General features: G+C 42.5%; 1 protein-coding gene across 1 annotated transcript in view; it reads left to right on the top strand.

Annotated features, from left to right (window-relative positions):
• The first annotated feature begins 3831 nt into the window (after positions 1–3831).
• Positions 3832–16854, top strand: part of LOC143943922 (uncharacterized) — a 36679-nt gene continuing 23656 nt past the window's right edge. Inside the window, exons 1-4 of the mRNA XM_077465138.1 lie at positions 3832–4019; positions 4108–4176; positions 4950–5015; positions 5149–5244. Coding sequence (XP_077321264.1) covers positions 3860–4019; positions 4108–4176; positions 4950–5015; positions 5149–5244 — 391 coding nt within the window. The 5' untranslated portion in view covers positions 3832–3859. The remainder of the gene's footprint in view (positions 4020–4107; positions 4177–4949; positions 5016–5148; positions 5245–16854) is intronic.

Here is a 16854-nt window from a genome sequence, read left to right on the forward strand (position 1 = left end):
TCCTTTCTTAAAAGCGGTAATGCCGGTGATTTTGGAAAGAATGCTCCCGTGGCTGCTTCGGTATCCAGATCGCAAGAAGGCGGACATTTTGCTTGATGGTTTTAGTTTGGGCTTCCTTTTGCCTGTTTTTTTCTGGGGAAGGTTGTACTATTCATAGGAATTTAGCATCTGTTTCTACTTATGCAGAGATTGTTCGGAACAAGATTTATAAAGAAATTGCGGCCGGGAGGGTTTCTGGTCCATTTTCAACGCCTCCGTTTATTAATTTTAGAATTTCTCAGTTGGGAATTATTCATAAAAAAAAAGAGAAAGGTACTTTTTGACTTATTCATCATTTATCTTACCCTGAGGGTATGTCATTAAATGATGATATTGACCCTGAATTGTGTGCGGTATCTTATTCTTCTTTTGATGATGCTTTGATCTTGATCAGGGGTGTTGGTCAATCAGCTTTGTTATAAAGTCAGCTTTTAGGCTTCTGCCTATTCGTCCTGCTGCCTTTAATTCTCTTAGTTTTGTGTTTGATGATTTGTTCTTTTTTGATAAATGTTTACCTATGGGCTGTTCAATTTCTTGTTTTTATTTTGAACTTTTTTCTTCTTTTTTAGACTGGGTACTTCGTTTCAGCTCTCATTCTAGCAATTTCTTGCATTACCTTGATGATTTTTTGTTTCTAGGGAGTGCGAATAGTTCTGATTGCCTGAATCTTTTTAATCAATTCTGATTTATTTGTGACCTTTTTGGAGTACCCTTGGCTGATGAAAAATCGGTGCTGCCTTGTACGTGTTTGGAATTTTTGGGTGTTCAAATAGATACGGTACGTATGGAGTTCCGACTTCCTCTGGACAAAATTCTTAAAACTAGATTTTTGTTAGATTTTATTTTGTCTAAGCGGAAAGTACAGTTAAAGACTATTCAATCTTTATTAGGTTTGTTGGCCTTTTCTGCTAGGGTTATTCCTGTAAGGAGGGTTTTCTCTAGACGACTTTATCGGGCTATTTCTGGTGTTTCCTCGCCAAAACACTATATTCGAATAACTCATGATATTTGGGAGGATTTGTTAGTTTGGCAAGAGTTCCTGGTTTCTTTTACTGGATTTTCCCTTTGGCAATCGTCATTTTGTGAGGCTTCTGCACTCAATCTTTATACTGATGCATCGGGTGGTGTTGGATATGGTGCCTTTTGGTGTGGTAAGTGGTCGGCTGAAAAGTGGCACCCTTCTTGGTCTGAGCAAGGTTTTCTTTAGAATATCGTTCTTCTTGAGCTTTTTCCTGTTGTCGTTGCTCATTTTCGGGACAAACGCATAATTTTGCATTCTGATAATAAAGGGGTTGTTTTTGCTATTAATTGTTTAGTATCTAAATCTTTACCTGTTATTTCTCTTTTACGTTGTTTAGTTTTGCAATGTCTATGATTAAATATTTGGTTGAAAGCAAAATATGTGCGTGGTGTTCACAATGTTGTGGCTGATGCTTTATCTCGCCTACAGATCGGCAAATTTCGAGAGTTGGTTCCGGATGCAGAGGCGATTGGGGAACCTTGTCCTCCTCCTTTGTGGACGTTGGTCTGATGCAAGTACAATCTGCTATTAAACAATCTTTGGCCCCTTCCACGTGGGCATGTTACGAAGCCGCGTGGGGGTTTTGGTGTTCTTTTTTGTCCCTTTATGGTCTTGATTGTGCTTATATTTCAGAGGGTTTAGTTTTAGCTTTTGTTAATTCTTTAATGTTAAAAAATTACTCATATTCTTATATTGTTAAGACTCTAGCTGGTGTCTCCTTTTTTCGTAAATTAAATGGTGGTTCTTCATGCACTTCATATTTTTCTGTTCAATTGGCTCTTAAAGGGTATCGTAAACGATTTAAGGTTCCTGATAGAAGATTGCCTATATCTGTTGATGTTTTGGGTAAGCTTTGCGCTGCCACTGACATAGTATGTTCTTCTTCTTTCAAAGCTTTATTGTTTAAAGTGTCTTTTTGTTTGTGTTTTTATGGAGCTTTGAGAATATCTGAGCTTCTTCCTCTGAATAAGTCTTCTAGTTTAGGCATGGCAATGTCTTCGGTTCACCTTGATGCTGGGGTTCTCCGTTTATTTTTGACCAAGAGTAAATCTGATCAATTGGGTCGTGGTCATTGGATCACTATTCGCTGTCATGTGAATGTAGAGATTTGTGCAGTTTCTCTAACATTTTCTTATTTGACCTTGAGGCCCTCTTTTAACAAGCAGTTTTTGATCCATTCCGATGGTTCCCCATTGACTAATTTTCAATTTAATGCTGTTTTCAAACGATGTTTGGTTTATCTGAAATTGGATCATCTGGCCTTTTCTTCCCATTCCTTTCGTATTGGCGCAGCTACTGCTGCGGCTAAATTAGGTCTTTCTGCCGGTGATATTAAATGTATTGGTAGATGGCGATCTCAATGTTTTCGTAATTATGTTCGTCTTAATAATTCTGTTTAAATTTCAGATTCTCAATGCATCGTGTGGATCATCGGCCATTCCTTTGTCTATTGGGCCCATGAAAGAGCGGCTTCCAGATGCTATGGTGTTAATTTGGATTTCTCTTCGTCAAAATTTTTGTTACATTGGTATGGACAAAAGGGTATGAGATGGCATCATTTGAAAGGGGTATTTTCTTTCTTGCATTCCAGATGGCCTATTCCGCATATTGTGGTGTTCCATTTGGCTGGGAATGACCTTGGTTGTATTAGAACTTTGGATTTACTAGCTAATATGAAGGCTGATTTACTTTGCTTTCATAATATTATGCCTGGTTGCGTTTTTGTTTTTTTTCCGAGGTCATTCCTCGCTTACAATGTTTTTCGCCTCCTTGTAGGCATTTTGAGAAAATGAGAAAGAAAATGAATCGATCTCTTGCTAATTTAAAGACTGTTATTAATGGTTTTGCTTACCGACACGTGGAGCTGGAGGGTGGTGTGCTGGGCTTTTACCGCTCTGACGGCATTCACCTGTCGGGTATTGCTTTGGATATTCTTAATATGAATGTCCAATCTAGTGTGGAGTTGGCTGTGGGCCGGGTGGGGTGCCTTGCTTATGTTTCATAAGCTCGGCTTATGGGACTGTTTATTCTGTGTGCTTAAATGGCTTGAGCTTTAATAGCTAAGCTATGTTAATGTTGTTAAAATATTAATTTGTGTTTTTTGACAATTTTATGCTGAATAAAATAGATATATATTGATTTATATTTAAACCTATAATAAAAAGGCCGCGGCCGTTTAACTCCACACATATTGGTTTATTGTTTATTTATTACTAATGTTTAATATATTAAAATTGGCTAAATATAAGTTCTGCCTAGCATACCATGAAAATGGTGGGAGGGGCAAGAATTGTCCCCACCCACCATGTATGGGATGCTGGCAGACCAATTGTCATTGAACAGTTGAAATGCTTGCCTATGATTGGTGGTATCAGGCAGCAACGGTCCTGGCACGAGTTGCTGCCTATAAGGGTAGAGAAAAGTGCGTTACAAGTGGCAGTTACCGGGACAAGAAGAGAAGAAGACGTTCCCGCCCCCCCTTCCCATGTCGCGGCCTGTATTATGAGGTTATTTGTCCTTTTCTTTGAAAAGGGACTGTTTATTCTGTGTGCTTAAATGGCTTGAGCTTTAATAGCTAAGCTATGTTAATGTTGTTAAAATATTAATTTGTGTTTTTTGACAATTTTATGCTGAATAAAATAGATATATATTGATTTATATTTAAACCTATAATAAAAAGGCCGCGGCCGTTTAACTCCACACATATTGGTTTATTGTTTATTTATTACTAATGTTTAATATATTAAAATTGGCTAAATATAAGTTCTGCCTAGCATACCATACAATTGTAGTTTAATTATGGAACCCGTTTCTCTTCTCTTTTTGTTTTGCAGCTCCATTGCACGCAAACGCAGGCAGTCGGGTCGCAGAGGGAAGCGGGTGCCTCTCCTCCCCCATGAGGCGGAGCTTTTAGAGGGCATAGGGGAGGAGGAGATCAACCAGCTCCTGGCTCATCAAGGTTGGTATCAGCATTACATTGTGCAGGACGGTTTTTTGTTTGTCAAGCATCGGACATTTAACAATGTTGTGTTTGATTTTATTTAAAGATCGTATCCAGGAGCGCCGCCGGAAGCGGAGGCCGGAGGAGGAGTCGTCGTCCTCTGCATCAACATCCAGTAAGTACTGTAGTAGTGACACTAATACAGTGGATCCTTTTCCATTTGTCCAGCCTTCCATTGTCGATTCCAATGTCATTGCTTCTCACTCAAGCAGTGACAGGTAGAGCCTCTATGACGTTCCGTCAGGTAACGCAAGCGCTTGTGTAACTTACGTAATCTGACAGAACGTCGCCGCTCTGAACTGAGGCGCCTGATCAGTGTCGTGCACCTAGCACTCGCCGCTGGAACCAGGACAGGTAAGTGCCTCCTTTTTTTTTATTTTTTTTACTGTTTTTGTAATTTATTTTTGGATTGCCATGCTAATGGATAATTATTTAATTTTATCTTTATACAGTATTTATTTATAGTAATAATATCTTTAAAGCTTGAACATTGTGTTCCAATAATTTTTATTAAAGTTATCTTTTTTCCATCAATAACAAGGGTTCACTTCTATACATATTTAGATCACTTTCATAGTACAGTCGTGAATCTCAGATCCATGCGAACAATGCCATAGGTATTCATATTATAACACACATCAACAAACAGGTAAATTATATATCAACCAACCTTTACCTGCCAGGACTATTCAATAAATATCAAACAATATTAACAAAAGCCTTTGTGGTTTACCATAAAAAATTGTCGTGAGTTGGAGATCTGTAAACTAGATCTGAGTTGTAGGAGTCATGTAATAGTGAGCGCTTGCTGTTTTAGACGCTCCCTAAAGTCCACTTTCAAAGCTTGAACATTGTAACGTTCATCATTTCTCCTTTATTATTAAATAGGTCTCATCATCCAGTCAGAAGGGGAGACTGAGGAGGAGGAGGAGGCTGAGGTGGCAACACCCACATGTAAGTTAGTATAATCTTGCTGGTATCTGCTGCTGAGTGATCATACATGTTTCAATGTTTTTGTACTAATGTGTGTGAGATTGTTGTACACTGCAGATTGTAATCGTCTTTTCTATATTAAATTGATCAACAGCTGCTGAGGCTGAGCAGGAGGTGGAGGAGACCTGCCCTGGAGAGGCTGCTGGGGATGCGCCGGAAGGTGACCAGCCAGACGCGGCAGATGCAGGGAGTAAGTACAACTTTTTTAGTATTTTCCAGGGAAATAGTATTTTAAATATGAAATGCTGGTGGCATACCTTGTCTAGAAATGGTTCTGCTTTATTCTGCAAGGATTTGGTTTAGCTGGAATTCTTAACTACATTAGTCCCCCTCCGCCGCCGATGCCAGTCCTCCGGTTAACGTGACCTGTGCTTGTCACTTCCTCAATGTCACTTCCCTGATCACGCCACCTTGTTGCTGCAGTTCAGATTCCCAGTCTTAGGCCCCTTTCACACGGGACGGATCAGTAATGATCCGCCACGTGATGATCCGCTCGCTCAGCGGGGATCGCTCCATTGTCCCCGCTGAGCTGGCTGCGGACAGGGCGGTCTCTGCACACTGTGCGGGGACCGCCCTGTCAGCTCTCCGCTCTCCTCTATGGGGATCGGATGCGCACGGACCGTCTGTCCGTGTTCATCCGATCCGCTCTGCAGACGGATAGAAAAATAGGATTTTCCTCAGTCTGCAGAATCGGACAGTAGCGGAGGCGGACGAAATCGGGTGTCTGCGGATGTTCATCTGCAGACACCCGCTATCCCATAGGGATGAATGTATGCCCGTATTTCATCCGCAAATGGATGGATGAAATACGGACATATCGTCCGCATGTATGAAAGGGGCCTTAGCCAATCACTGTTAATCATAATCGTCAATCAGCGTGAATAAAAAAGCAGGCTGGAGGGGGTGTCAGACAAGAATCTGCAGCTATTGTCCCTGGACATGTTCAATCTCTGGCATGCCCCTAATCAGGGCCGGTGCTACCACTAGGCGGATTAGGCAGCCGCCTAGGGCGCACTGCCACCTAGGGCGCAACTCTGGCTGCTGTGTATACATAGCTCTCTGGTGTGGAGATAGCAGTCTTGTGTGTAGAGCTGGGCGTCAGTATAACAGGACAGACAAGCGTGAGGAGGGGGGGCGCAGCTCAGTAACTCGAGAAAGCAGAAGAATTTTGGTGGAGCTGCTCTGCAGTACAGGTGTATAGGAGAGATCTGCACTCCCCTCCTAGGAACAATACACAAAGCAGCCTGTAAGTGTCTTCCGCCCAGCTCCTGACACTCGTCTTGGGCACTGACACACACAAAGTCCTAGCTGGGGAGAGGTGCAGATCCCGTGTATAAGGAAACACCAGTGGAGGAAAATACAGATTGGCGTTTGTAGATGCCGCCCTATACACATCACTCATCTCCGAGCCTTTACATTTGCATTACATCCACCCCACTGACTGCTCTGTACACACTCAACCCGCCCATTACATGGCACAGTAAATAGTTCCTTCGCTGTCTGCAACTTTAAGGACAGGATGATATGATATCAGCGTTCAGTTCAGCTCTTCCTGATATCCCCTGAGCTCCCTGGAATGTCCCCCCTCCCCTGATCACCACGGTTGGAAGCAGAGGATGTGGGTGAGTGATCAGTGTCCAGCTACACACACAATGCTACTACTGATATCAGTGCTGTGCAGGGCAGTCAGTGTGTTGGCTCTGTTTGTTTCTTTCTTCTGCTGGTGAGCAGGCTGCTACCCACTACTAGTCCATAGGGATTCTCCAGGTTACTGCTGCTGATACTAGTGCAGCATTTACTAGAACTGGGCTGTATTTTCCTTCACTTGCAGCATCTGAAATTGTCTTTTTCTCCTCTCCCTTCCACCAGCAGTCAGCAGCTGCAGGAAAAAAATATAGTAGCCAATAATTTCTAATAAATGCTGCCCCCCCCCCCGAGGTCTGCACACCTGCTGTGCCCATTATGAGGGGTTCCCACCATCCCTGTGCTTATTTCTGGGGTCTTTACACCTGCTGTGCCCATTTTGAGGGATCCCACCATCCCTGTGCTGAGTTCCTGGGTCTGTACACCCGCTGTGCCCATTATGAGGGGTTCCCACCATCCCTGTGCTGATTTCTGGCGTCTTTACAACTGCTGTGTCCATTATGAGGGGTTCTCACCATCCCTGTGCTGAGTTCCCGGGTCTGTACACCCGCTGTGCCCATTATGAGGGGTTCCCACCATCCCTGTGCTGAGTTCCCAGGTCTGTAAACCCGCTGTGCCAATTCTGAGGGGTTCCCACCATCCCTGTGCTGAGTTCCCGGGTCTGTACACCCGCTGTGCCAATTATGAGGGGTTCCCACCATCCCTGTGCTAAGTTCCCGGGTCTGTACACCCGCTGTGCCAATTATGAGGGGTTCCCACCATCCCTGTGCTGAGTTCCTGGGTCTGTACACCCGCTGTGCCCATTATGAGGGATTCCCACCATCCCTGTGCTGAGTTCCCGGGTCTGTACACCCGCTGTGCCCATTATGAGGGGTTCCCACCATCCCTGTGCTGAGTTCCCGGGTCTGTACAACTGCTGTGTCCATTATGAGGGGTTAATTTTGTTTATTGAAAATCTTACAAACAACAACTTATATACAATAAAACCATAATAAATAAAACATATTTACAAAATAATTGAATATAATTATACAGACCAGAAAGAACAAGAACAAAATAAACAGTGCAAAACTAAATTGTGCATTACATAATCCCTATGGGAGAGCCAGACTAAGGAACATCACCGTCACCATGCATGTAGCCTTTTATCAAAATTATATTGGATCTGAAAATCTAAGGGAGTGAAAGAAGAATACAAAGAAAGCCGCACACCCCGAGATCAACAAGCAGCAGCTACAGAGCCCTGATATTCCTCCACGCCTTTATCCAGGCCTCCTGCTGCCACCTGTCTTTCTCAAGACCCCGAATCTTCCCAACCTCACCCAGAATGTTCTGCATCACTTCCACAGGGAGGATTTTACTCCGTAAGGATACCTGACACCGTGCACTCCACGTGAAATAACGAACTACTAAACTAACTAAAAAAAGTGTTTCCAAAACATAATCCCGACGAGTCTGGAAAGCCCCATACACCCACTCTGCATAACTCATATGGGGGAGGAAGGGTATACTCAGAGCCCTCCCCACCCTCTTGTACACCTCTATATTAAAAGGGCACTGAAGTAGAAAGTGATCCATGGACTCCACCACTCCTCCACACTCCACTCTCGGGCAGCCCCGATCACTCATGGAAAGAAACTTCAAGTTGCCCTTCACATATAGTTTTCCATGAAAGGCAAGCCAAGCCTGATCCCTAAACTTCATTGGGATTCTCTCCAAATTAATCAACCGCAAACCCACCCCCAAAACTAGGCTTGGGCAATCCCTCAAGGCCAGTGGCTCGCAAAAAACAGAGCTCATGATCCGCTTCTCAAGAAGTTTCCTTGGAAGAGATCTGACTTCTCCTGCCGTTACTTGCCACTGCCAAAGCATTTTCAAACACGGGGCAACATAAGCCGGGAGCTTATCATGCTTGACCCTCAGGCTTTTCACTGGCCCACCATTTTTCCAGTCTCGCAGAAAGGGCCTAAACCAGGACTGAAAAATACCAACCCACCCAGGCGGTCTCTCTGCCAACATGTTACCAAGATTGTACTTTACAAACATCAGAGAGAAAAAGACTACAGGGTTGATCATCCCTAGACCACCCTCCCGCCTAGAAAGGTAAGTCACATTCCTTTTGACAAGGTTTATTCTGTTCCCCCATAACAGCTGGAAGAAACAAGTATAGACCCTGGTATAGAGAGAAGCTGGCAAAACGCAAACAAAACTGACATATAGAAAAATCAGAATCAGGTAAGTCTTGATCAGATCAACCTTTTCCCTCAAGGAAAGCTGCCAACCTTTCCAGCTTGCCACCTTGGCATCGGCATTCTCCAGCCTGTTCACCCAATTTGCATGACCATAGTCACCTGGGCCAAATTCAATGCCTAGAACTCTAATTTTTTGTTGGGGCTCCGGGAAGTCATCCGGGAGAACAAAGCTCTCACCTTCCACGCCCATCCAGAAAGCTTCACACTTGTCCTGGTTGACCTTTGAACCTGATGCCTCTGTATACTGCGTTATCACTGAGACCACCTCCTGCGCCTCCCCAGTCCCAGAGACAAAAACAGAAACGTCATCAGCATAGGCCACAACTTTCAAAGGAGGCTCACCAGCGATGCCCATAGGTACCCCACACAATGGCCCATTCTCCAGCCTTCTAATGAAGGGGTCGATTGCAAATGCATATAACAGAGGACTCAATGGGCACCCCTGATGCACACCCGAGCCGACCACAAAGGGTTGCCCGACCCAACCATTAACCAGAGGAAAGCTTTCAGCCCCTTTGTACAAAATCTTGAGCCAATCAATGAAATCCCCCCCCAGGCCATATCTGCCAAGAAGGAGCCATAAGTACTCATGATTAACCCGATCAAAGGCCTTAGCCTGATCTAATGTCAGCAAAAATTTACCCCAACCAGCAGCCCTACAACGCTCCAAGGCCTCCCGGACGGCTAATACTGCTGATAAAGTGCTTCTACCTTGGACCGAGCAGTGCTGGTGGTGGGATAACAAACTGCCTGCCACTGGTGATAATCGCCAGAAAAAAATCTTTGCCAGTATCTTTCTATCGACATTAAGAAGGCTAATGGGGCGCCAATTCTCAATCATCGAAGGATCTTTACCCTTTGACAGAAGGATCACTGCAGATTGCCTCATGGAGGGAGGGAGAGAACCCTCATACAAACAGCTATTAAAAACCTCCGCAAGGTAGGGAGCCAGGATCGTCTTAAAACATTTATAAAACTCAGCTGTCAACCCATCTGGCCCTGGCGTTTTCTTGATGGCCAGTTTATCAATAGCCTGGACTACCTCATCTACAGTGATTTCATCTGTCAAATTCATCAAAGGAACATTACTTTCCAGTCCTGGTGTAGAGTCCAAAAAACCCAACATCCTTGTCCGATCAAGGTTCCTTCCTCCCAGGAGATCAGCATAGTATGACCTGACAACCTCCAGGATCCCTGACCTAGACTTCGTCAGAGAGCCCGTACTGTCCTTCAGGCCATGGACCGTCTTAACTGCTACGCTCTGTTTACAGTTCTGGTAAGCGTCAGGCGAATGGTATTTCCCGTAATCCCTCTCCTGAACCAAAGAGGCGTGCCGGTCATATTCATGTCTCCTAAGGAGGAGCTTCACCTCAGAGATCGCCCCACAATCTCCTCCATTCGAAACAAGGCGGTCAAGTTTCCTCCGCAAACGCTGGTAGGTGATATACTTATCTTGCTGCTTCTTTCTTCCTATGGCCTTGAAAAGCCTAACAGTCCGCTGTTTTACAAGCTCCCACCATTCTGACTTGCTGTTGCAAAAGTCTAGGATCGTTACCTGTGCTTGAAAAAAATCCTCAAAGGATTGTCTTACTCTCTCGTCTTCCAGGAGGGCCAAATTCAATCTCCAGATACCCCTCCCCCTAGGTGGCATGTCTGAGGCATTCAGAGTCACAGATAAAATACAGTGGTCAGAGAACTCCATTGCCCGACACACAGGTGCCGAAAAAGCAGAGTCTCCCTTTAAAAAAAAACTATCTATCCTACTCTGACTACTACCTCTCTGAAAAGTGAACCCCGTGCTGTCTGGGCAACGCTTAATCTGCGCATCTACCAGACCTGCTTCCCTAACTATCGCATTGAGAAAAAGGGTGTCATAGCCCAGCTTATCTCTGAAACCTCTCCTGTCTTTAGACCTAGTAATGGTGTTAAAATCACCTCCAAAGATAACCTGCTGGGCCGTAAAAAGAAAAGGCTTAATCTCTGTAAAGAGGCATTTCCTGTCCCACTTTGTCTGGGGACCATAGATGTTAATCAGGCGCAAGTCCTGCCCCCTCACAGAGACGTCCAAGACCATGCATCTCCCAATCTCTACCTCAATTACCCGCCGGCATGTTACCATACCAGAAAAAAGGACTGCAACCCCGCTGTAAGGCTCGGCCGCAAGAGACCAAAATGAGGGACCACGTCTCCACTCCTTCTTTGCCAGATGTATATCGGCCAGACTATTCAGATGGGTCTCTTGTAAAAACAAAATGTCAGCATCAAACTCGCTGAGCAAAAATAAGGCCATATGACGAGCGCTTACTGATCTCAAGCTGGCAACATTAATGGTTGCCACTTTTATCGGAGTGGGAACTGCCATTAGGGTAATTGAGGCAGACGTTTCTTAGCCTGACTACTCCCTCTGCCTGGAGAACCAGCACGCTTTGTTGCGCCCTGGCACTCATCATCCATGGAGGACGCAGAACTGAACGAGTCCCAATCATCATCATCATCATCATCATCGTCCGACAGGACCTTAAACTTATTTTCCAAAGGCAAAACTACAGGATTGAAGGGAACTGAACCCCTTTTTTTCCTTCTTTTGCCCCTCCTCCTCCTATCCTCCAACCACTCCATATCATCTTTGGATAAACCACAACCAGCCTCCCCACACCTATCCTCCCCTTCAACCCCCTCCCCCCCACTATCCCTTCCCTTATCTACCACCAGGCCAGCCTCCCCACTCCTCTGCACCCCACGATGTGCAATAGAAACCCTGCAGCGTCGGGGGAGGGGGACTGGCACCACACCTGATGCACCAGCCTCAGCACCTCTTGCTGCCTCTGCAATTTTAGAAGACACAGAAGGATATGAAGGATTGGCCACATTCTTGGCAACTGAAACTTTACATACAGACTTGGAGGACACAGACACATCGGGTACTGGCATAGACTGGGGAGACACAGACACATTGGGTATTGGCACTGACTGGGGAGACACATTGGGTATTGGCACAGACTGGGGAGACACATTGGGTATTGGCACAGACTCAGATGGAATCACAGGCCCTCCAGCTGCTGAGCTCTGTGCATCCTCCATGTCCAGACGGAAGAACTCTCTCATGAGCTCAGGCTTGTTGTGCATTGCCTCAGGACACTGACTGTAAGGACTGCATTGCACAGATTACACCTGATAATATTACAATCCTTTGCCAAATGTCCTATACCCTGACACAGAGAGCACTTCATCACTGGACAGGAGGATGCAAGATGCCCTTTATCTCCACATTTGTTGCAGAGCTTTGGCTGGCCCGGGTAGAAGATGGTCAGCCTGTCCCTCCCCAGGAAAGCTGAGGATGGCAGATGCTGGACAACATTATCAATGACTTTTAATTTTAGCTGCACAGACCATCCCCCTGTCCATATTCCCCGATCGACCAAAATCTTTCTTAGGGGGCTCAGGACGTCCCCATACCTCCTCAACCATACAGTTAGATCCCCTTGTGGTATGGATTCATTGCGCACAAGTATTGTCACCATTTTAATGAGGGGCTGGCGGGATATAAGTTTGGGGATGAAATAAATGAAATAATAACGATATTTCAAAGTCTTAAGTATATGTTGAGATCGATCAATCTTGTGCGACGAATTTCCTTAATTAGATCTGAGTCAGCGTAATTCAAAAAAATGTGTATTTATTTGTACACATTTAAATACAAAAGGATGCTTACAAAAATAGTACAATGATAATCATTTGTATAAAGTTATTGCATGTGTGGAATAACCCTTTGTCTGCTGTGTATAAGAGATGTATTAGCTTGCCTGCTTTGGTCTTTCAAGAGCACATCTGCCTCGTGGCGAGAGCAGGAAACAACAGGCCGTCTTCCTCCCAGGTTTACCATTATATTAACCAGGCTTCTAATTTCGCGCCAAAAAGACAGATCCTCCTTTCCAAAGGTGGGGCTAAGAGTGGTTGTTATAACAGAGCTAACATGTGTTACCACTTAAAACGCAATTCTAGCTTCTAATGAACTGGCAGGAAATGGATATGAGAGAGGATTTCTGTCTAATACAAATATCGTCTCTTATTACATAGGAAAGACCTTCTAAAAACATATATATAATGAACTAGATAAGTTTAACATAAACAAATATCACTTACCGTATATACTCGAGTATAAGCCGAGATTTTCAGCCTCTTTTTTGAGGCTGAAAGTGCCCCCCTCGGCTTATACTCGAGTCATCGCTGTCTGCCTGCTCGATCAGCGTATCGAGCAGACAGACAGCGGCCATTCTAACATTCAAACGCCGCGCCTCCGCCTCCGCCTTCGCCTGTGATAGGCGGAACACTGAATTTCCCAGCAGCCTGTGTTCCGCCTATCACGGACATCGTCTCATCCTCGTACTACGGACGAGGATGAGACGATGTCCGTGATAGGCGGAACACAGGCTGCTGGGAAATTGAGTGTTCCGCCTATCACGGACATCCGATAGGCGGAACACTCAATTTCCCAGCAGTCAGTGGGAAATTGAGTGTTCCGCCTATCACCGACGGAGGCGCGGCTTTTGAATCCTAGAATGGCCGCCGACGAAGAGCTGAAGGACGGAGGCTCGGCTCGGGACGGGACGGGCCGGGCCGGGACGGGCCGGGCCGGGACGGGACGCAGGCTGGACGGGACGCAGGCTGGACGGGACGCAGGCTGGACGGGACACAGGCAGGCTGGACACAGGTAGGCTGCACGGACACACACACACACACACACACACACACACACGGATGCATGGACACACACACACACACACACACACACGGATGCATGGACACACACACACACACACACACACACACACGGATGCATGGACACACACACACACACACACACACACACACGGATGGATGGACACACACACAGGGATGGATGGACCCACAGGGATGGACGGACACACAGGGATGGACAGGCATGTCTCACCCTCGGCTTATACACGAGTCAATAATTTTTTCCAGTTTTTTGGGGGTAAATTGGGGGCCTCGGCTTATATTCGGGTCGGCCTATACTCGAGTATATACGGTACATAGCCCTTAAAAGTATATATAAGATATACAATATTCATCAAAATCCTGACAGGTTTTAAATATTTACTTTTCCAGCTATGCAAGCCATAACACAGAATTAATTGACTCAAAGCTTCCTTTCACACAGTATGGAAATATTATTATTCTAAATAAAGTATAATAAAGCCAATTAAAATTTAGATATTAAGAATATAACATTCCCCTCTGAAATATGAATACTAATCATATTTTTCAGATTAAAAATTCATCCATCATCATTCATGTCACATTCAAACAGACTTTGATTCAATAACTCCAAATGTTTTGTCCTACACAATTGGATTCATACCTTCAAAACCCATTTTCCTCTTCAATTTACTTTGTAACAAATCATCTCCTTTCTTAATATCACTTCTAACTCGATAATATAATTTTTTCATTCTAAACATTAAACATAACTGGAATATAAGGAATAACATGATAATAATAAAAATAATTACAATAGGATGTGATAAAATATTTCCTGCTGCTGAAGTTATCGAAGTTTTTCCCCACATGGATACACTATTACTAAATCTTTTCCACCAATTACTTCCTGAAAATTCTGACCATTGATGTGATATTTCTTGCAAATTACCTTGTTCATGTTTAAACAATACTTCTGCATTCTGCAATTCCTTAGCCAAAGCTATTAATAAACCTTGATCCTTTTGAATTATATTTGCCCATTTTTCCCATGGAAATTCATCTATTTGAGAAATATTATACTGTGTAGGAAGAGCGCTAATATTTTTCATAAACATATTTGTTAAATTTGTTCTCAATCCATTAATACTTATTGCAACAATGTCTCCTTCTATACAATACAACCCTTGATTTAGGTTTTCTGTATTTGTACAAGAAGAGAAAAAAGTTTTAACACTTTCTGTATCTGACATAATCTGAAAACAAACCTTCTTTTTATCTACACGAGTAACTAATTCAGAATTAATTTTATTTTCAATTCTTGCTGAACATAATGTATGATTATGATAACAAGAATGAATTATGCTTTTATCTTGATTAGGTAAACATATAATTTTAGACTGGAATTGTAAACATGATGACAAATCTAATTGTTCTAATTCAGAATTTTCATTGTTAAATACAAAATCTGTATACTGTAATTTATAGTATAATAATTGTGTATTACTGACAGGTAATCCCAAAACAGTGATTGGTACCAAAATTTGTTCTTTTCCGGCTATTGGAATCATAGAAGAACTATAACATATGTCCTGCTTGCATCCTATCCATTTATTTACCCATAAATCTGTATGATTTATCGCATATAAATATTCTTTGGGCAAATACTGTAAAATGCCAAGAGGAGTTATTCCACTCTGAAATGCTTGCGCAATTATTTTAAAATTAGTGGAATATTCCGTTTGAATCTCTAAGCATGCTCTGGCTATATGAGAATGTTGTTCACTTCTCATCAAATCAAGAGTAATATTTTGAAGATGTAAAATAGATGGACCCATTATATTAGCAGTTTTAATTACCATATTTTCTAAAATCTGATTTAAATGTCTTTGTATTTTAATACCGTTACTTCCCACTAAACCAGCGGTTTCTAGATCAGACTTTAAAGTATTAATATCCATACTATTTGTTATACTCCCGATTGTGCCAATCCCTCCTAAAATACCTTCAACAATACCACGCTTATTTCTGTTATAATTTCTATTATTAATTCCAAACCATCTCTCAATACCCAATTCCATATTAACCAGATGTCCTTGACATTGTGGAAACCTTGTAGAAATTTTCCATTCTGAAACATTAAAGTTCCACAAAACAATGACAAACCTTCCCTCTCTCAAAAGAGTTCTGGATTGGAAATGGTTAATCTGAAAAGGGCTTGCAGAGAAACTTTTCTTATTGACACATGGAGTTTTCCTTGGAGACATAACAATAACACTTGCCTTTGCACATTTCACCGGATAATTTTCTATTGATATGCAACATTCATATATGCCAGTATCATTCAAAGATACTCTCATTTGTTGATAAACAAATGTATCATTGATCCAATTCACACTACCAAAAATTCCTTTATGAATTATGATAGTAGAACTATAAAAAAACTACCCAAAAACTCATCATTCCTTTTCCAAGTCAACAATGAATTTTGAGGTAAAGATATTTTTGTATCACATATCAAATGCAAATTATCTTTATCTTCCATAATTTTCAAAGATTGTGGGAAAATATTAATTTCTGGAACAATCCTGTCAACTATAAAAATATCAATTTTGACCCTTATTTCAGTAAATTTTCTTGTAACTTTAAAATCCCATGTTCTTACAACATCTCCTTTTTCATCTCCAATGATGTTTAAATATTTTGGATTTAATATCTTTACAAAACTTTGAAAAAGATAATAAAATTGATCAAAGGAATAAAGTATTTTCCCAGATCTTGTCATAATATTAGTAACATCTCCAGACCAAATTGTTGACTCATTACCCTTTAAAAATATAGACCAGAAACTCCTCAACAATATGTTACACTCAAAAGTTCCGGTTTTGTTATTTAGTCTATAAGATCCCTGCATTTTAACAAACTTTGTTTTGGATTCTATTTGATCTTTGATGTCAATATCATTGCTGTGAATGAAATACAATTGTAAACAACAAAGATATCCATCTCCAATACATAAAAATCCATACAAATCTTCTGCTGTATTAATATCAACATCTCTAAAATTATGATTTTTATCATATGCACTAATATCAATAACTCTATCATTTTTGTCCTTTGTAATGATATCAATGTTCTTATTTTTCAGTTCATCTGCATTGATATCAATGTCTACATCTCTCTTA

This window comes from Lithobates pipiens, unplaced genomic scaffold (genome assembly GCF_037356315.1).
Source record: "Lithobates pipiens isolate NorthernLeopardFrog02 unplaced genomic scaffold, aLitPip1_a1.2 Scaffold_1, whole genome shotgun sequence".
In the NCBI taxonomy this organism is placed as follows: domain Eukaryota; kingdom Metazoa; phylum Chordata; class Amphibia; order Anura; family Ranidae; genus Lithobates; species Lithobates pipiens.